At 32.1% G+C, this 22,024-nt stretch overlaps 1 protein-coding gene across 2 annotated transcripts in view; it reads left to right on the top strand.

Moving 5' to 3' along the window:
• LOC108911074 (centaurin-gamma-1A) overlaps window positions 1–21,564 on the top strand; it is a 250,801-nt gene extending 229,237 nt beyond the window's left edge. For both annotated transcript variants that reach the window (XM_018715909.1, XM_018715908.1), the window contains exons 3-11: window positions 6,984–7,125; window positions 7,192–7,326; window positions 10,560–10,780; window positions 10,882–11,554; window positions 11,616–11,837; window positions 11,896–12,132; window positions 12,197–12,314; window positions 12,404–12,761; window positions 20,248–21,564. In XM_018715909.1, the coding sequence (XP_018571425.1) occupies window positions 6,984–7,125; window positions 7,192–7,326; window positions 10,560–10,780; window positions 10,882–11,554; window positions 11,616–11,837; window positions 11,896–12,132; window positions 12,197–12,314; window positions 12,404–12,761; window positions 20,248–20,517 (2,376 nt within the window). In that variant the 3' untranslated portion in view covers window positions 20,518–21,564. The remainder of the gene's footprint in view (window positions 1–6,983; window positions 7,126–7,191; window positions 7,327–10,559; window positions 10,781–10,881; window positions 11,555–11,615; window positions 11,838–11,895; window positions 12,133–12,196; window positions 12,315–12,403; window positions 12,762–20,247) is intronic.
• Window positions 21,565–22,024: the final 460 nt, after the last annotated feature.

Genomic DNA, 22,024 nt, shown 5'->3' with positions numbered 1-22,024 from the left:
AGGCGAAAACCTCGCATTCGTGGGGGAAATTTTCCGACTCGATTTTTTTGCATATTCAGATTCGTGAGATGTTTCTTAACATGAATTAAGATGATGCCGGCCGGAAATCTGGTGCCCATTTGTTTAAAGAAACTTTTTTTAAACAAATTGTAGAAATTGGTTTTTTCACCCCGGAAAAAGGCTTTTAGGCTTTTTGGCATATTACAAACAAAAAAGTTTCTAGCCACTATGTCTCTAAAATTGATAGTTTTAATAGTATATTACGTAATAAGTGTTGTAAAAAGCATTTTACGCACGACTGGAAAAGTTACGCACGACGCCGCGTAGCGGCGAGTGCGTAATTCTATGAGTGCGTAATTGCATTACACCACGTATTACGTACTATACTTTACCTACGACCACTACTTTAAATACATACTACTACTTTAAATACATAATACTACTTTAAAAAAAACATACCGTCTGCGATCAATGCAAGATTCCTTTTCGTTGTTCGGGTAAAAAAATCGCACAGCTTGGTAAAAAAATCGTACAGTTTTCCTAGTAACCGCCTAGCAACGGTCAATACAAACAGTATTGTATTGGCCGTTGCTAGGCGGTTGTTCTAGGAAAACTGTGCTTTTTTTTTACCGTACGTAATAGGAATCTTACATTGATCGCAGACAGTGTGTTTTTACTACTTACAGTAGTGGTCGTAGGTAAAGTTATAAACAATTTAAGTTGCTAAAAATGCGAAAATGACGATTTTCAACGGCCGATTTCCAGATTAAAAATTGTTATTTTTGATGTTGCCAGGTACCTAAATTAAAGTTTAAACATCCCCCTACAAGATGCTGAAGAGTTTTTGGGACACGTATTATTCTAAAGCCATGTTTTTTAATTGTCATTAATAAAGCCCTATGAGCCGCGCGCGCGCCTCTCTCATACGCGGATTCGCTATTTCGTCTAGCGGCTTCAGCTTATGTTCTTTGCATTTAGCATTCTAAGTACTATTACTACTCATAAAATAATGTAAAAATTGATTATTTAAAGTTCATAATTCATAATAATTTTATTTAATTAATTCAAAATTGTACGAATAGAGTGCAGAAAAAAATAAAAGGGCAATAGTATCAAATACATTTGATTTTTATTAAAGAACATTTATTTAATACTGCATATTATTATCACACATTTATTCAATCATAAGAATTCTCATACTGTTCTATGTTACAACCACATAAAGGTACACAAGTGACATAGTTTTTCCTACAATAACAAGCTTTAGTCTTACAGTTTTTTATACATTTACATTGTTTAACTAAGTCTTTGGGTAATGGATCTTTGGTAATAAATTTAGGTAATAATTCACCTGTGTCATTTTGATAACCAAAAGCTGTGAAATCCAAATATTGAGGAAAAATGGAACTTTTCCATATGTACGTTTGTAAAAAAGCTCATAGCGCATTTAAAATAATGAGAGTCCCAAAAACTCTTCAGAATCTTGTAGGGGGATGTTTAAACTTTAATTTGGGTACCTAGCAACATCAAAAATAACAATTTTTAACCCGGAAATCGGCCGTTGAAAATCGTCATTTTCGCATTTTTAGCAACATAAATTGTTTATAACTTTAAAACTATCAATTTTAGAGTCATAGTGCATAGGAACTTTTTTGTTTATAATGTGCCAAAAAACCTTCCGGAGTGAAAAAAACAGTTTTTAACAATTTATTTAAAAAAGTTTGTTTAAAAACAAATGGGCACCAGATTTCCGGCCGGCATCATCTTGATTCATATTAAGGAACATTTCACGAATCTGAATATGCAAAAAAATCGAGTCGGAAAATTTCTTCCACGAATGCGAGGTTTTCGCCTTGTCTAACAGGAAAGTAACTGTAGTAATACTACGCCTATATGTAACGATAAATTTGAATCCGTTCTGTACAAGTTGATTCTCTGTTCCCCTTTGAGGATACAGGTAATTCTATTTAAATGAAAGATATTTCTGAAATCATTCAAATCTAGTAACATTATTGGAACTTCGATTGCATCGATGAGTAAATTAATAACTTCATAGCTGGTGTGTTTTTAAACTTCTTACAATTTCGAAATATAAATCCAAGTACTAAGCGGATAGTATTATTTATACGTTTCTTAAAAGTAATATAATTTTAAAGTAAATACCTAAATGTTTTCTTCACCACTTCTGTTTATATTAACAGTATTAAAACATATCTAAAATTTCTGTAGGAATATTTATACACATTAGTTAAATACTATCATAATAAACATCCTTTAGAAAGCAAATGCTATCAACTTTCACACGATAATAGCCTACCTGCTTATTAGTCGTGTTACCTAAAATCTCGATAAAAAAATACCTGATCCATTTGGGACGCATATGCATTTGTTATGCACCGTATTCTAGTGCAGCGGTCAAAATGACAGAGAGGGGGTATAATCGATTCGAAAACACAAAATTCCCGTAAAGGATAGAGATATGTCTGTTGAGAGTATCAGACGGAGAGAATGCTGGGCGGGAAAGAGAAGATGCACGGTCACAAGGGCGCTATATGGAAAGCTTTGTCGGGGAAATTTTCAGACGTCAGTAAAGCTCTCGCGCTATGCTGTAACGCGGTGTGCAAGGGTTGTTTTTGTTGTTACTTCTTGTTGTCAGGAGACCAAAAGACAAAGAAAATGGTATTGATGTGAGTAAATCCGTTGGTTTTATGAAACAAACGAAAATTATTCAAACGTACTTCAGATACAAAGTACGTTTCATGTTCGAGATGAATAAGCCGGAACTAGCAAAATAAAAGCAATTTTGCTTTTCACTTAATTTTATTATATAATTTTCAGATATTTGTATATAACGGGTCGTTCGCTTTTATTCTAGGTTCTTAGAATTTGCTGTGGAGGTGCTTAATTTTTTGTAAAATAAACTTGTAGTGGATAATAATATTAAAATAAATTTATGATTAATTATGTGCCAACCAATAAATCAGTTGTCCGAAGCAAAGCAATACATGAATAGATCTGATGAAACGGAACGAAGATATTCGTAACTGACCTGGGGACGTTTTGGTTCATTTACCTCAAAACTCCCTTTAAACTTTAAAGAGGATTTTGTGTACACGTTTTAAATTTCTGAGGTATCAAAAGTGTATTTGATTTATATATGACCATGAAACTCATGTAAGATATAATTCTTTGTAAGTAACAATGATTATCAACTTTATCAATTTCCATTTCTGGAAGAGATTTCGAAGAAGAGAATGTAAACCACATCCAACTTTTGAATGAAATTCAGAAATAGAACTTAATTATAAACCACTTCCAACTTTTGAATTTAATTATATATTTTGCTAAATTTTATTGATTTACGGAAAGAAGTGGTTGAATTTAAGATAAAAAAATTAAGATTTTGATGGAAGATTTACTAATTTCTGTTTGTTTTAATTAATAAAGTATCAGTTACGATTTTGTTTTTGTGATATATTCCACATGTTATATATCTGTAGTATATCTGAGCTAAACTGTTGTTTGCATTGTAACTAACAATATAAAATCGATTTACATCGACATATTTTTGTGATGTGTGGTGGATATGGTCTTTGCATATTAATTTAACTCGACAGATTATTTTTTTATTGCTAACAAGCGATATACCATTACTATTGTAACTTTATAAGGTTTAATTGGATTTTTCACCATATCATATCATAAAAATTCTGTTTTAATCAAAAGTTAAATTAAATAATCGTAAAAATCGTGAAATGAATACTTAAAACCAACGCCAACACACGCTCATTTGGATTCAGTAATGCATAAGAAATGTATTTTAGGCAGCATAGGGCAACAATAAATTAAAATACAATTCTGTTATAAGAATCTCAACTTTATGTAACAAAAATCTGATAGGTACAGTTGAATAATATTAAAGTACATTTCATGATGTATTCTGAAAGAGAATTGACGACGTGTTAACAAACCTGTGACCTTAACAGAAAATTAAAACCGATTAGTGTATATAATCAATCAAGGTTTACTACTGTTCCCGAATTTTACAAAAAAAATCACTTACCTTGACCGGCCACTAAAAAAATGCATTTGAAATTAACTCATTAGTCATTATACAAATCAATTACTTACAATATAGTCGCTGTATAGGAACGGATGATCGATCGAGAATAAAATGATTCGGTTTATCCTTTTTATGAAGGTAGTCTGTTATTATAAAAAAATATATAATATTCAATTGCAGTATTTATTTTCCATTTCAAACTTTTTACTGAACAAAGAAATGATTTGGAATATCAATCTCAGTGGGTTAGGTACTTATCTTTTAAGTGTCTAGGTATATCTGAAACGGATTAAGTGAAATCAGATTTTTTACATTTTCAAATACAAGTTCTTGAAACGTTATTATAACATTTTAAGGTGCCTTTTGTGGAGAGGTTAATTAATCATCTTGAACTTAAAAGCCACAGAAGCCTTACAAAATAGGTCACGACAGGATATTAATATCGTACGCTTTACCTTGACGCAAAATGATCCAAATGTTACTTTTTACGTTGTTACCTAACGTACTCTCTATAGCTGTATAATTAAAATGGACTTTTGTAATATTTTGTACATAACAAGATAACCATAATTTAGTACTAAACAATTATAAGTTTATCCTAAATCTGCATCACTTGACCCTACTAAAGTGGATCTGATCAAAATTTTAATTCGCACTGGGAAAAATGTTTTGTTGTACAAGGTTTGATCAAAAAGTAACGGAAATTTTCAAATTGCGCGTGTTGTATCTTGTCTGTCGAGTTGATTCTTTTTTTTTGCGTATTGGTAGCACTGTCAATAAACGTACCTGTCAATTTTTAGGCAGCTGCTACGCTTATAGTAGGGTTATATTTCGATGCAAAGTAGTAAATCATTGCCTGTCAAGGGATCCAGTGCAATACAGTTTTAAGGAGTTTAGAAATTGAATAATTCTTTTATGCATTATGAAGGGGTGAAGGGATCAGTTCACGTCTGGCACCCTGTTTCTACAAAAATCCCTTTATTCTGATAAACTATTTGAAATGTAATTTATTATAAATCCAATTTGTTTTTTAAATTCCACATGATGTACTACATTTCTCTTCTGTGCGCGCCACTGATGTTTACTTGTTTTTTTTTTTTGGAGGTAGTCTCTGATTTACGACCAAGCTCGCCAGATTAGTATTTGACGTATAACCGACCACTTCGATGCATTTGGGCTACTACAGCTACTACCAGAACACAGTGCGTATGCAGCGGTATTTCAGATTTTACATTCAATTTCATTTTAAATTTGAAATGGTTCGTCTTACGCCTCCTAAAAATGATGACACGATTTTCCTTTGATAAAAGACCGACAATTTTTTCCTCTACTTTGCATCGAATACGATCCTACTATAGTTTATGTTTAGCAAGCGAATGAGTTAAGGCCGCATTTCACTGAGGCTGGTCCAGCCAAGTTTGAAAGGCAGTGCAACAAATGAATATACACTCACTCTGGCTGGTATATCAGTTGGTTCCCTCCTGGGTCAGGCGGCACAAGCCTGATTTGTACTAATTTACATTTTAAAGCGGGTCCAGCCGTGCGGGTACTTACGTACCAATAGCCAATAGATTTTTGTCTGTTAGTATCACGTGACTGCCCACGTTGACTGTACAGTCTTAGATCAATAGTCGCGATATTATTTACTTGACTGTACCCGCCAGGCTGCACCAGCCTGTCCGGACCAGCCTCAGTGACATGCGGCCTTAAGACTTACCACAGTGTTTTTGGTGATTTTTTTTTGTGGCGCAATATGGAATGAAAGAGTTTGTCTAATATTTTGTGTTGAAAACGGAATTAAGTACAGCGAAGCGTTCAAAATATTAAAGAAGGCCTTTGGCGACGATACTGTATCACAGCCATGAGTTTATCAATGGGACAAATGTGTCCAAGAAGGCCAAGAAGACATCGAAGATGATCTGATCAAATGTGAAGGTCCTTCTAACCATTTTCTTCGACTACAAGGGAATAGTTCATCACGAATGTTTACTGCTTGGTCGAGCAGTTAACAAGGAGTACCATCTGCAATCAGCAGATAACGAGAACAACAGGAGAGACAATTCGTGGATTTTGCACCACTACAACGCACCAGCACATACCGCTTTGTTTATCCAAATCCAATCCAATTATTCTTGTCGAAACACAACACCGTTGTGATGCCGCAACCACCCTATCCTCCGGACATGACCACTATGACTTTTTCCTATTTCCCAAGCTTAAAAGGATACTTAAAGGATAACGTTTTTCAACAATAGATGAGATAAAGGCAAAATCGCAAACTGTGTTCAAGACGATACCTATTGAGGCTTTCCATCAGTGTTTCTCAAACTGGCAACTCCTTTGGCATAAGTGTATAATATCACAGGGGAGGCACTTTGAAGGGGATGAGATAAAAATTGAAGATTAAATAAATACTTTTTGAGAAAATTAACAACTCGTTACTTTTTGGTCAAACCTCATATTAGATTTTTTCCTAACAAACTAGATCAAGCAGGAACTTTGAACTTACTCTAATCTAATAATTTGAAATTCTATTAATCTTTTTACTTATTTGGAAATGTTTTTAGTATACTTATTATTATATGTAGAAATAATTTTGCATGAAAATGAATTTGAATCAATGATGTTGATTTGGAACTATCGAATATTAAAGGTCGTTCCTGATTCTAGACATATGTAATTTATTCATACATTTAAATATATAAATATTTTTAAACATGCATAATTAAATGCCAACACATATTTATTCTCTTTGAAACAGATTAATATATACAAATCATATGCAAAAATGAACAAAATTATTTTCCGCATGTATATGCACATTTTTTGTCGGAGGTCTCGCTATGCAGTGAAAGTCCAGGTTGCTACTTAGTTGTACCAATGAGAATGTAAAGTACTGATGTTTATTCTTTATTTGCAGTTTACGGCATGGGTCGATGCGGTCATATTCGTCTTTAGTCTTGAAAACGAGTCATCTTTCAACGCCATATACAACTACTACACTAAAATGTCGCACTATAGAAATTCAGCAGAGATACCGCTCATATTAGTTGGAACACAAGGTAGGTGGACCCTAAAAAATGCATTTTGTTTTATCTCTATAATTTGGAATAACTTTTTTTTTTCAGACGCAATAAGTGAAAATAACCCCCGCGTTATAGACGACTCCCGGGCTAGAAAATTAGCTAACGACTTAAAAAGGTGCACCTACTACGAGACATGTGCTACCTACGGTCTCAACGTTGAACGAGTCTTCCAAGATGGTAAGTACCAGCCCACATTGACCAGCTATATGTTTCTTGTACTGATTTTACTTTGTGAAAAGCCTAATTGACTTCAGACCGGACCAACAATTGTAGTTTTCATTAATAAAGCCTTATGTTCAAATCTGAGTTTGTTATTGTGATATACGATACGCCTTAAAGACCATACTGGTGAGTAATGTCATATTTAAATAATAATTGGTTATCAAATACCTGTAGAACGTGTATATTTTTAAAATAAAACTACTCACGAATCTATAAATATTGATATAAGGCTACAATTATTGTTCCCAAATATATAAATATTTTTATTTTACTTTAGGGGTATAGAGCCAATTCAAATTAATTCTAAAAGTGTCTGAAAAATCTTACCAAGTGAAGTTATAGGCACCGGGTGTTTCAGAGTTGAAGTGACAAAAACCTAGGGGAGATTTCGCTCAGCAAAATATGTAAAAAAGTTCATATGAACATGGGTCCGCAACTGCTTCGTTTCCGAGATACAGGGTGTTATTTTTTTTAATTTGAGTTAAAAAAACACTTTAGCCGATTTGAATGAAATTTTTACGGTTTATTAAAACAATTATCATACATCAACTGAACAAGTAGATTTGATCCATAATTTTCAGGCGCATACTCAGCGAGCAAGTCCTTTTTTTTCTAGAAAAGAATATCACCATGTAGTTTTTTTGCGGTTTTTATGTAATATTCATATAAACCCACTAAAACTTTAGTAGTTTTTTTAAAGAAATTAACACCCTGTACCTATCCCAGAAACGAAGCACTTGGGAACCCATGTCATATGAACTTTTTTACATATTTTACTGAGCGGAATCTTCCCTGAGCGTTTATCACCTCAACTCCGAAACACCCGGTATAAGGTTCTTTGACACCAAAATCTAATTTCACAAATTAGTAATTTACTATAAAAATTAAAAATATAAAAAATCACTAAGGTACCTACAATTTCAAAAAATTGTTTTGTTCTAACATCATTTCATCAATTAGTCACAGTAGATGAGAGAAAGGAATTGATATTCTAAATATTAATCAATTAAATTATGTGCAGAATATAAAACATTTTGGAAAAATTAAAATTTTGAAATACAATGTTAATAATGTTAACAGTATGTCTAGATCTTTTTCTTTAATTTTTTGGGTATTTTGTCACCAAAAAATAAAGAAAAAAATTTATGTAAATTGATTTTTCACCTAACCAATATTTGCCCTCCCAAAATTATATTCTTTATACATATTATTCTTTTCTTCCTCTTTAAACATAATAAATTAACTCGAAGTAATTGTAAAAACATTCCTAAAAATGTAAATGGTAAATGGATACCTAATAGATTATATTGTTCTTTGACACCAAAAATCTAGGTGTGCTAAAAATGTCTAACTAATAATAATTACCTACCTACCTTAAAAATAAAAATTAAAAATAAGTCATATCTCATCTATCATTTCTAATTGCATGATGGTATTCATCGAAGATAATAATAATAAAACAATAGAGGATATTTCATAGAAAGTTTACATTATGTATTTAATGATTTCAATATTTTTGGTAAATTTTTATTTGAGATAATTATTTAATTTTTAACTTGCCTATAAAGTTATGAAATCTAGCACACATAGATTTTGGTATAGACTACACTTGATAACATTTTTAAAAAAAAACAGAAACGTAATTTACATTATACTAATACCGTTAAAGTAAAATAAAAGTAAGTACGACTAATAAGACATTATAATCTAAACATTTTACATGAATAAAATATTACCTGAACGTTTTGTTTAGAATTTGTTCAGATGTACATGATTTCAATAAAATTTTATGAAATTATAAAATAAGAAAAAATATATAAATTTTTCTAATATACATATGTAGTTTATTTCTAATATAGTCTATATAATAATAATAGTTTAAAATAATTAGATTTTACTTTCTTTCTCTATTTTAAAAACATAATTAATTTTAACATCATTAATATGTCATTTGTGCCTAGTAATCATTAAAAAAAAAACATGGAATTAACTTAATTAACTATCAGCTCATTTATTATTTGCCATATTTAAAACCTAATCTAATGTTTAATTGTAATGTATTAAATTTATAACTTTTTTATATTATAAAACTGATATACATATAGGGTGTCCCGAAATTAATGCAACAAAATTTGGTCATAGANTTTAAAACAATTAGATTTTACTTTCTTTCTCTATTTTAAAAACATAATTAATTTTAACATCATTAATATGTCATTTGTGCCTAGTAATCATTAAAAAAAAACATGGATATAGACACTGAAATGATTCCAAAAGACATGGAATTAACTTAATTAACTATCAGCTCATTTATTATTTGCCATATTTAAAACCTAAGTAATTTATTAAATTTATAACTTTTTTGTATTATAAAACTGATATACATATAGGGTGTCCCAAAATTAATGCAACAAAATTTGGTTATAGATTTTTAAGACAAATTTAGGAGACCCGTATTTTTTCTTTTTGCCAAGTGGCCCCTTCTTTCGGAGTTACAGCCCCCTGAAATCGCCCCTAAGAAGTCTTTTTTATATCTCAAAACCATGTTGTATGATAATCACTAAATTTGGTACACAGGGGTTTTATGACATGTGGAATCTGATAGTGCTACGTTTTTTGGCGGGGAACCCCCTTAAGACACTTTTTCGTAGGCCCCCTTGTCTTTGGAGCCAAAAAAATTTGGTCACATATTTAAATTTCCTAAAAATTATTAGTCCGCTAGAAAGCCATTAAATTTAGAAACTTTTTTATCTCGATACTTTTTTCATAAAACGCGTTGTTTTCAAGAAAAACATTGCGTTTTACGAAAAAAATATGGAGACAAAAGAGTCTAAATTCAATGACTTTTTAGCTAACTAATAATTTTTAAGAAAATCAAATTTGCGACCAAATTTTTTTAAAGACAAGGGGGCCCACGAAAAAGTGTCTTAAAGGGTTCTCCGCCAAAAAGCGTAGAACTATCAGATTCCACATATCATAAAACCCCTGTGTACCAAATTTAGTGAATCTAGTTCAACAGGGTTCTGAGATACGAAAAAGACTATTCTTAGGGGCAGATTTCAGGGGGCTGTAACTCCGAAAGAGGGGGCCACCTGGCAAAAAGAAAAAATACAGGTCCCCTAAATTTGTCTTAAATTTTGTTGCATTAATTTCCAGACACCCTGATAAACTTTTTATCCTTTTTACAGCATGTCAGAAAATTGTGCAACAACGATTAGCAGCCTCAACATTATGCCTAACTCCTACAAATTCTAGACCATCAACACCAAATAATCATTATCATTCTGCTTCAATGTCGGTACAAAGACATTTGGCGCAGGGTGCCGCACAGGGTAATAACGGATATTCTCAAATAGGACAATCACAAGCACATGTGTCACCTGGACATAACCATACATTATCTCACAAGGTGAAGACAAAATAAAATTTAATTTTTATTTAATTGTGATCAATTTATAGAATTTATTTAAATTTTATGTAACATAATTTGGTAAATAATTTCTGCTCTAGGACTCGGCTAATACTCATCCGTTAGATGTTAGACAAGTACACACCTTAAAGTCGTCATCCCATCACATTCATCGAGACTGTGAGAAAGAACCAGTTTACAGGTCATCTGATGAGAAGTGGAATTCATCCACGTCCACAATTGGTAGCCATGGTTCATCTCAAGGTTTAGTAGTACAGACAGTAGCAACAGAAAATAATAATGTTGCTAAATTTGCCGCACCACATTCTTTGGATAATCTACAGAACCCTCCAAATAGTGCAAAAGACCTACCAACTCCAAATTCTACCCCAACAACTTCTAGAAAAAGTCGGAGAAGATCAAACCTGTTTACTCCTTCCAAGAAAGGGGATGACAAATTGAAGAATGGTGGAGACTTTGGCAGTGGAAGGGCAATTCCTCTTAAACAAGGTTACTTATATAAAAGGAGTAGTAAGCCCTTGAACAAAGAATGGAAAAAGAAATATGTAACACTGTGTGACGATGGGAGGTTAACTTACCATCCTTGTTTACATGATTATATGGATGATATTCATGGAAAGGAAATATCTTTGCAGTATGTGACTGTTAAGGTTCCTGGGCAAAAACCTAGAGGTTCCAAATCTATTATTACCGTAGCTGGGGCCAATTGTCAAAATGCAATCAATGAAGGTCTCGGAGGACTATCTCTTATCGGTAAGATAAATTTTTACTGTACATTTTTTTTGCAGACATAATATTTTGTTACTTATTTTAGGTAAAGATAAGCGTCCTACAGAAAAAGTCCTGCTTAGTGCTTTTGAGACTGTGAAAGATCCAAGTTCCAAATATTCACAACAGGCTAGTGGTGATGAGGGTATGGTTTTATCTAGTAGTAACTCATTCTTAAATGGAGAAATTGCTAAGACAGAAACTCCAAATGTTAAAAAGCGCCACAGACGTGTTAAAAGTAGTGGAGTAAAAAATTCCGAATACGATGGTAAATATATTAAAAATTGTTTACTGCTCTATCGCTTATATTTAATTTTTCCTTTTAGATAATGACGGCTACGAGTTCTACATAGTGTCGTTAGACAACAAGCAGTGGCACTTTGATGCTTCAAATTCTGACGAGAGAGATGATTGGGTAGCTGCAATTGAACAACAAATTTTAAATTCTCTTCAGATGAACGAGTCTTCGAAGGCAAAAAATAATCCAGTGGAAGCTGCGTCTATTCAGTCTATTAAGAGTCGAGTTCCTGGTAACGGCTCTTGTGTGGATTGTGATGCGGCAAGTCAGTATTATTGTTTTTTTTTTAAACGACTGTAATAGGTTTTTAAATTAATTATGTGTTACAGATCCAGATTGGGCCAGCCTGAATTTAGGTGTTCTGATGTGTATTGAATGTTCTGGAATACACAGAAATTTAGGGTCGCATATATCCCGTGTTCGATCTATGGACCTCGATGAGTGGCCGTAAGTATTAACTTCCTTATTTTATCTATTACGTGTTAATTTCATGAAAGAAAATTTTTGTATATTCCTATGTAATATTTATTTTACAGGCCTGGTAACCTTGCTGTCATGTTGGCAATAGGCAACAGTCTGGCGAACTCGGTGTGGGAATGTCAAACTCAGAATAGGATAAAACCTGGTCCAACTTCTAGTCGAGAAGAAAAAGAAAGATGGATAAGGGCTAAATATGAAACTAAAGAATTTTTACCACCTCCTAACAACACTATGCCATTGGGTCAGCAACTTGTGGATTCCGTATGCGCTGCAAATATGAAGGCCATTATTAACGTACTAGCCAGGACAAATGCACAAGAAGTAAACACCACTGTAGGGCCCAGGGACCTACGTACACCTTTACATCTTGCGTGTGCTATGGGAAATATTGCTATTGCTCAACTTCTTATTTGGGTAAGTGGTTAATGAACATGTTACAGTTTAAAAAATTAAATTAAAAGGATAACTTAGTTAAGTGTAGTTTCCTGTAATGAAATTTTTGCTGGAATTAGCTAATTTAAATCGGTAACCTTTTGAAATCTTATTTTACATATGGGGCGTTACGCCAAATTGGACAGTTTGAAAAATTTTGATTTTCGATTTCCTTAATTTTTAATATTTTTAGTACCCCTCAAAAAATACTTTCTGGTAAATTTTTTTGATTACTTGTTCTAATTCACGAAATAATTATTTTAGAGAGTATTTAGAATTAGTTAATATATTTCCGTTGCTCCTTGGAATGATTTATGAAATTTTTGGGTCTCTGTGATTGACTTATACTCCGCGGTCGAAATTATAGAGAGTGACTCATCGCTAGGTTTTGGACTAGTAAGGGGGATGAAGCGTGCCGGAAACGAAAATCCATTGGCATGTCTGCGTAAATGGCAACAAAATATAGAAAATATTGAAAGAAGATAATAAAACATAGCATCTAATATTTTTTTACGGTTTGCTATAACCGGCACTTTGATCAATTTTAATTATTACAGCATTTTAAAACGTCCCAGTTGTGTTTTTTTAATTTATAAATTTATTATAGCCATGGAATTAAGTCCGTTTACACCCACTAAAAAAGCATTTCCCTATTCCCTACCAAGTGCAAAAGACAGAGATAGAATATAGATCGACGTTCAGTGTAACTCAGTCTATAGACGATTATAGATTCTATCGATGTGCGTAGCGAGCATGCTCAAAGATAAATAATATTGAACCGTATAAAAATCATTTTATATTTTATACGCATTATGGTAATAATGTTTTTATATTATGTCTGAGTCACTCTATAATTTCGACCACGGATTATAGCTGTATTGTATCACAAATCTAGTTTTTCTATTGCATCTAAATAGTGTTTCTCAGATGAAAAGAGTGACCGCAAAAAACCTGTGATCTTCGCCCGTTTTTTCACAATTCGCAGAGAATTAAAAAAAATACATAAAAATATGTTTTTGGTCGCAAATTACTTGTCGTAAAAAACTGAAATGGGCATAGCTTTTAGTGTTTTGAAAATTTTAAAGATCTCCCCTACCTATTTAGGGGTTGAAAATGCCAAAAATGAAGAATTTGAATATTACTAATTGATATATTTAGTAATTTGAGACCAAAAACATATTTTTATCTATTTTCTTTAGTTCTCTGCGAATTGTGAAAAAACGGGCGATTTTTGCGGTCACTCTTTGACAGCAATATTTATTAAGATGTGAGACTCTCTTTTAATCTTTTAATTGAATAGAAATTCATAAAGATACTATTATTTAAATAAAAAAAATACTTTGCAAGAAAAAATAGCTGATAAAATAATTTCTAAGCAATTTATAATATTTTTGTGATTTAGCAGTTATAAGGAATGAAAAAAAAAAGAAACACGACAAAAAAACAGATCCAGTCAATTTGTTGACTTTTTAGAAGTCAACAATATTTTACAACAAATTGCAACCATTGCAAATAAAGCTTGAAATGATTTAATTTGTAGGGCCATTATATCGTTTATAAATAATTAGAGATGGGCACTATTTGAAAAAGTGTGCTACGGATATGTCGATGAAATAATGTCCGGACATGTTGGGAAAAAGACTTTTGACCTTGAATCTAATAAGGCACCTATGAGTGACATCATGTTTTCACAGGTCACTGCTTGAGGGTACGCAAAGAAAAATATTACTTTTATTCTAATGAATATGTGTCGATATATTTTACTTATTATCTACCTTAAGACTTTTTTATGCACTAGTTTCTAATTTTCCCCAGACAGCCAATACACTTATTTAAATGTTTTTCCATCCTACTGGATTTCTTAAAAATTGTTTTTGAGCAGAAGTTACTTTTATAATTTTTTTTACTCAATTCAGAAAAATATAACCAAACTTGATTTTGGCGTCATACTTCATTTATAAACTATTTGTGTATTAAATATTAAATTAGGAATCAACTGAATACTATTTACTAATCAATAACTTTGCTAAAAATAATAAAATATGGACATGTAAGAGGTTATATTTTTAAAATGTCTGTTTCAGTTAAACAATTACCAACAAAATTACAAGAAAATGGCTAAATATCTTTAATTTTACATGTACCAACCTCAAAAATTTTTTTTCGGGAATTATGAATGCAACAAATAATTCCGCGCATGCGCATACAACTTTTCAATCTTGAAAAGTGTCGTCAGGAAGACATATTCTCTCTTCACATGTTCGCGGCACATCTCTATAAATAATAGAGATCAATTATACCATCCAAGCCAGGTTAAATTTTAGCAGCATCTATTTTCGTCCCTGTAAATTTTAACGTATTTGGTTAAAATAAACCCATTAAAATTTTTAGAGAATACAGTATCAGGTTAAACAATGGGAGGTTAAAATTTTAACTGTGACCTTGATGTTAAAATTTAGCCAAAAGCATTACAGAATAGACCTGATTAACAATTAAAAAGTATTAAAATTAATCTAAAATAAGTAAAAAAAAGTATACAGTGGCAAAAATCGGTACTTATGATTTATCGAGAAAAATAAAATTTTCAAAAATCAAAAAAAAATAGTAATTATGGAGGGCCCACGACCAGACCGGTCTTAAAAGATGTTAAAATAATAGTAGTTTGAACTAAAAAATTTTCAAAAAAATCGAAAGATTTAAAATTTCAAACTCAAAAATCTTCATCAAAAACACTTAAAATCTCAAAACTTACCAGAAAGGCTCTTTTGAGGGGTACTAAAAGATATCAAAAAATTGAGATGGTAAAGTTAGAACCAAAATATATACAGTGTGAAAGATAAAGCATACCCATTCCAAATCTGTGAAATTAATTATTTTGAATGCATATTATATTGAAATATACAGGGTGTCCCATATAAAACTTTCCACCTGAACATTTCATTTAATATGAAGTTTTGAAAAAATTCCTAAAACACGTCAATTTTTAATTTGAGGGGGACATCGACTTACATCATTACTTATTTTGTAGTTGCCACCCCTTCATAGATCGAGGTATCAACTTTGAAATTTCAAATGGCATTACAGGGCGTATGATACATCGTTTGTAAGCTCTTTTGATACTGACTTTGAATCCGTAAAAAAAATAAAAAAATAGTTATTCGTTTTCAAGAAAATAACATTGAAATTAAATTTTTAGAATTTTATATTTTTATATTTAAAATTGTTTTATTTTAATTTATAGCATGTGTTAACCACTGAAAAGATTTTCATACTTCCATCAAAACATTAATGATTAAACTGCAAAATGGTTTCTACTTCAGATGATAAAAACAATAATAAATGAAACGTAAAGAAGTTCTTATCATAATTTTTTATGAATTCCATTGCATTCCATTCCATTTTACTTTTTTGTTTGATATCATATTATTGGAAATGTATTATTGTTGAAACCATTTTCAATTGTATCAAATCTCATATTCGGCTTACATTCAAAGTGTAACTTTTACATTTATCAATTTTGCATAATGGTTTAGTCGATAATATTTTTTCTTTGTGGAAACTGCTCGAATTTTCAATCAGTTTCATCCTGATCACCAAACAAGTCATACGTACATGAGCCAAATTGTTAAGAAATTTTGGGAAACTGACTCCGTAGCAAATCTTAAGAAAACCAATCCTCGTAACGAATTAATGGGAGTAGGAATTTTGGGCTAACTGACAATGAATCCACACCAATACGTGCGATCATTAGAGCGTACTACAGGGATCCCTAAGTCGAACGTTCATCGGATTTTGCAAAAACATGAATGGCATTTGTACAAAATACATCTTGTGCATTGTTTGAACGAGGACGATCCGGATCGAAGAATAGAATTTTATGATATCATGTCTAACAGAGTTACAGAAAATCAAAATATACTTTACAATATCTGCTTCGGTGATGAGTGTATGTTTTTTCTCAATGGTACACGGAATAGGCATAATATTCGTTATTGGTCGGATGAAAACCCTCATTGTGTTAGGCAATCACACACTCAATATCCAGAAAAGCTGAACATCTGGGCAGAAATATTGGGTAATCACATAGTTGGTCCATTTTTTTTAGATGACACTTTGACTGGAGCCAGCTATTTACATTTTTTGAAAGATCATATTGATCTCATGATCACAGAAATTCTGGAGAATGATGATCAGCTGATGATGATGATTTTGAGCGATGAATTCGGGCTTATTTATATCAGAATTTTCCAGGACAATGGATAAGTAGGCGTGGGGCTATAGAATGGCCAGCTCGGTCTCCCGATTTGAGTCCAAACGACTTTTTTCTCCGGGGACATCTCAAATCAGTGGTTTTTGCAAGTCAACCCGAAAATCTTGAAGATTTAAGACAACATATTCTAAACGAATGTTGGAATTTGACTCCAGAGGTTTTTGCAAATGTAAGGAGATGTTTCGTAGTCAGGGTCCATATTTGCGAAGGACAACTGGGTGCATCTTTTATAAACAATTTTAAATGTAAACATACAAAATTCCAAAAATTTAATTTCAATGTTTTTTTTCTTGAAAACGCATGATTTTTTTATTTTTTTTACGGATTCAGAATCTGCATCAGAAGAGCTTTCAAACAATGTATCACACACCGTGTAGTGCCATTTGAAATTTCAAAGTTGATACCTCGATCTACGAAGGGGTAGCAACTACAAAATAAGTAATGATGTAAGTCGATGTCCCCCTCAGATTAAAAATCGACATGATTTTGAAATTTTTTCAAAACTTCATATTAAATGAAATGTTCAGGTGGAAAGGTTTATATGTGACACCCTGTATGTCATTGCTGCTCAAAGCCTACTGACAACATTGGTTTATACCTACTGGCAGAGAGTGACCTACTAATATGTAGGTGCTATGAAGACATTTAAGGATTTTTTAAATAATAATTTGGCAGCGGNGGAATTATGTTATCTCAAAATAGAAGACACCAAAGATTTCGTCAGTGCTATGCTGATTAAACTGAAGAATACAAAAACAAAGGTACCAAGGTGTTTTACAATTACAGGAAACCTTTACACTATCTTAACACGTTGACTGCGAGATAATCTCAACGTACTTTGTCCGTGACTGCGATACATATCTTCGTGGATATGTAACAAAACATCTTCTGTGTGCGGTACATATCCCTGGGGATATGTAATTTTTTTTACATTTGACCCTATAAAATTAAAAAAAACACAATTATTGCTATAAACTTGCATATATCTGTAACTATATATCCTAGGATACTAACGTTTTCATTCGCAAAGAGTTTTGAAACGAAAATAATAGAAAAATCATTATTTCTAAAAAGTACAGATTCTGCAACTTCCACAAGATACAGTAAAAATGTGATTATTGAGATTCGCATATTTTTTATAATGAGTACATACCCCCCGAGGTATGTACCGCAGTCAACGTGTTAAAAAAGTACTGTGCTCTTCGTCCTCCTAATCTGAAGACAGGCAGTTTTTTTTTAAACTATCAAAACGGAAAATGTTCAAGCCAAAACGTTGGCATCAACAAAATTGGAAACATGGCTAGGGAAATCGCCAAGTTTTTGATGCTAGAGAATCCAGAAAGTTACACGGGACATTGTTTTCGGCGTTCATCGGCCACAATTTTAGTCAATTCTGGCTCAAATCTGCTTGCCCTCAAACGCCATGGAGGATGGAAATCCAGTACAGTTGCCGAAGGCTACGTTGATGACTGTTTGAGAAATAAAATGGAAATTTCAAAAAAGATAGAGTCTTCAGTGTTTTCTGCTGCCACAGAACCAGAACAACGATCGTCTACTGGAATACAACAAGAAAACAACGACCGCACGCTGAAAAACTGCAATAAAAACACGACACCAAAAATATTCTCTATTACCGAAAACAAGGTACACAATAATACTGCTTTTCCCAGCGTAACCTTGAAGGAATGTTCAAATGTTACCATAAATATGAAATATTAGTTTCTTTTGTTAATGTGTTTTGCAATTTTCTTAATAAAAACGAGTTAAATTAAAAGTTGTATTTAATTTATTTTGTTAATGCATTGGCAATTTTAGTAATAAAAACGATTTAAATTAAAATTTGATTTTGTGGTCTCTGTTTGCAGTCGTATAAAAAGTATCGTAAAAAACTCGTTTGAAAACCTGTTTGCACACTCCTTCGACTTGTGGACCTCGCCTTCGGCTCGGTCCACCAATATGTCTCGTTCGTGTGCAAAGAGTCGTTTTCAAACCTTGTTGTTTAATATACTATTACAATATCTGCATCGGTGATGGTACAGTGAATAGGCATAATATTCGTTATTAGTCGGGTGAAAACCCTCATTGTGTTAGGGAATCGCACACTCAGTATCCAGAAAAGCTGAATGTCTGGGTAGGAATATTGGGTAATCACATAGTTGGTCCATTTTTTTAGATGGCACTTTGGAGCCAGCTATTTACATTTGTTGGAAGATCATATTGATCCCATGATCACAGAAATTCTGGAGAATGATGATCAGCTGATGATGATGATTTTGAGCGATGAGTTTGGGCTTATTTGTATCAGAATTTTCCAGGACAATGGATAAGTAGGCATGGGGCTATAGAATGGCCAACTCGGTCTCCCGATTTGAGTCCAAACGACTTTTTTCTCTGGGGACATCTCAAATCAGTGGTTTTTGCAAGTTAACCCGAAAATCTTGAAGATTTAAGACAACATATTGTAAACGAATGTTAGAATTTAACTCCAGATGTTTTTGCAAATGTAAGGAGATGTTTCGTAGACAGGCTCCATATTTGCGAAGGACAACTGGGTGCACAATTGGAGCATCTTTTATAAACAATTTTAAATGTAAAAATACAAAATTCCAAAAATTTAATTTCAATGTTTTTTTCTTGAAAACGCATAATGATTTTTTTTATTTTTTTTACGGATTCAGAATCTGTATCAGAAGAGCTTTCAAACAATGTATCACACGCCCTGTAGTGCCATTTGAAATTTCAAAGTTGATACCTCGATCTGCGAAGGGGTGGTAACTGGCAACTGCAAAATAAGTAATGATGTAAGTCGATGTCCCCCTCAGATTAAAAATCGACATGTTTTTGAAATTTTTTCAAAACTTCATATTAAATGAAATGTTCAGGTGGAAAGTTTTATATGAAACACCCTGTATGTCATTGCTGCTCAAAGCCTACTGACAACATTGGTTTATACCTACTGGCAGAGAGTGACCTACTAATTTGTATGTGCTATGAAGACATTTAAGGATTTTTTAAATAATAATTTGGCAGTGGCAGTTGAATGTAAAACTGTGCATACCACTATCTGTTCCATTAAAAAAAAAAGTATTTTAATATCCTGCAATGTTTCTTTGCTACTTGAATAGCAGATCTATTGATCTAGTGAATTTAAAACTGTCACAAATATTGTAAACTAATATGTGTAAATTTAACTTTTAGCATAATGCCGATGTGAAATGTGTCGACCAAGATGGTAGGACATGTTTGGCTTATGCAAAGGCAGCGGCAAGCATAGCGGCTGCCAAGTACCAATCAACAAACAGTCTCAATGCTGACGTCTCAGCAACAACAAGTAAAAGTCTGGTAGAACTATTACTCTCTTATGGCTGTCCTGAAGTGTCTTCAGTGTCAATTAGTGGCACAATACCTCGGCGAAGAGGTAGTCAGAGTATGCCTCAGTTCGAAAAATTACCATCTAGCGTTATTTAGATATAGTATTGTTTATACTACTAATAAATACTTCATACGACTGATACAAAATAGAAAATAATGTCTAAAAAATGTGTTTAGTCCCTGTTAATTTTCGCTTAACAATTCTTCTGACTATAATTCTTGCTGACTTGTATTCAAAAGTACTTGACACATTTTACATAGTAGAAAAAATATATATTATGTTAATTACAGTTACTATTTATTACCACAAAGCAAGCAGAATGTTATTAAAATGTTGACAAACATCAATGTAGTCTATTTATTAAAATTAATTGTGTATAAAATGGTACTTTCATTCTTCTGTGTATATAGTTATTAATTAGTGCAAATGTTTATCGTCCAGAATGTTTATATTTAGTTTATTGCAATACTAAACGTGACTTGAATTGTATTATAATTTAATTATTATGTACCTGTTTCTTAATTGTATAAATTATTTTATTTATATGATTTAACAGACATCTTTTTATGTGCAGCTCGATTTATTTTTAAATAAAAATTTTGTTTTTAAGTATACAAATAAATCTGCGAATTTTAACAAGGACGCAAAATAACCGACGGTGAGATGTATAAACTTCGTGTTTTTTACTTTTACTGACTAATGAAAAATAGGATAAGAGAAGCAGATGAACAATCAGAATTTTCACGGATACTCACGTATAAGCACTTGTGTACTTACTAATAAACGTATGATTTCTACACTTGTAACTAGAAATCATTGATTTGCACGTTTTCACACAGTAATTTCTATTTTATTGTAATCGTTACAAATGTGATTATTAATCGTAATTGAAACCTAGATGTCGAGACGTAATGTTTGTACCTTGTAGGAGTTTTAAAAAATGAGTTGCGCTGAATGTTTCGTCCACTGTGGTATAAATTTTTTTATCTCTGGCACCCCTTTTTTGTTATGTTATTGATTTATTTTATTATTGTATATATTTTCGCCAAAGAATTCGTATGTAGGTATTGTTTTGTATATAAAGCTAAATTATGTACAGAAATTTATATATGTTGTTCTTCCTTAAAAGAATGTTATAAGTATTTAGTGTTTCATTTAAGTGCCTCTAATCAGTCCCAGTATAAGTTTTTATATATTGGTGATTTAAATTAGAAACTATTTTACTCATTGCCATGATTCAAGTATAGTGCCTTAATAAATCCCCGAGTCCCATGTGACCAGATTTATTTTGGTGCTCAATGAATTTCATTTACTTAAGTCGGTGTTTCAGAAATTACCAAGGAAAAATCACCAACTAGAGCTATAGATTAAATGTTAATTCAGAACTGTCTGTAATTTTTCGTGATTTTATGCCTGTTCTTTGTGCAATTTAGCAGTGTTTACCAGTAATTCTGTGCTTTTCTTGATGTTGATCTTTGTTGAGTTGAAAAAAAATATTCATTTCAATATTTTAAGGTTATATTTCATTTATTACATTCTTATTTCTTGTAGATTTGTGCAAAAATGTCATTTACACTGAAACAAGATGTTTAAAATCCACAA

Source organism: Anoplophora glabripennis, unplaced genomic scaffold, assembly GCF_000390285.2.
Source record: "Anoplophora glabripennis isolate ALB-LARVAE unplaced genomic scaffold, Agla_2.0 scaffold500, whole genome shotgun sequence".
NCBI lineage: Eukaryota > Metazoa > Arthropoda > Insecta > Coleoptera > Cerambycidae > Anoplophora > Anoplophora glabripennis.
Note: the sequence above shows the minus strand (reverse complement) of the source record. Positions and strands in the feature narration are given on the sequence as shown.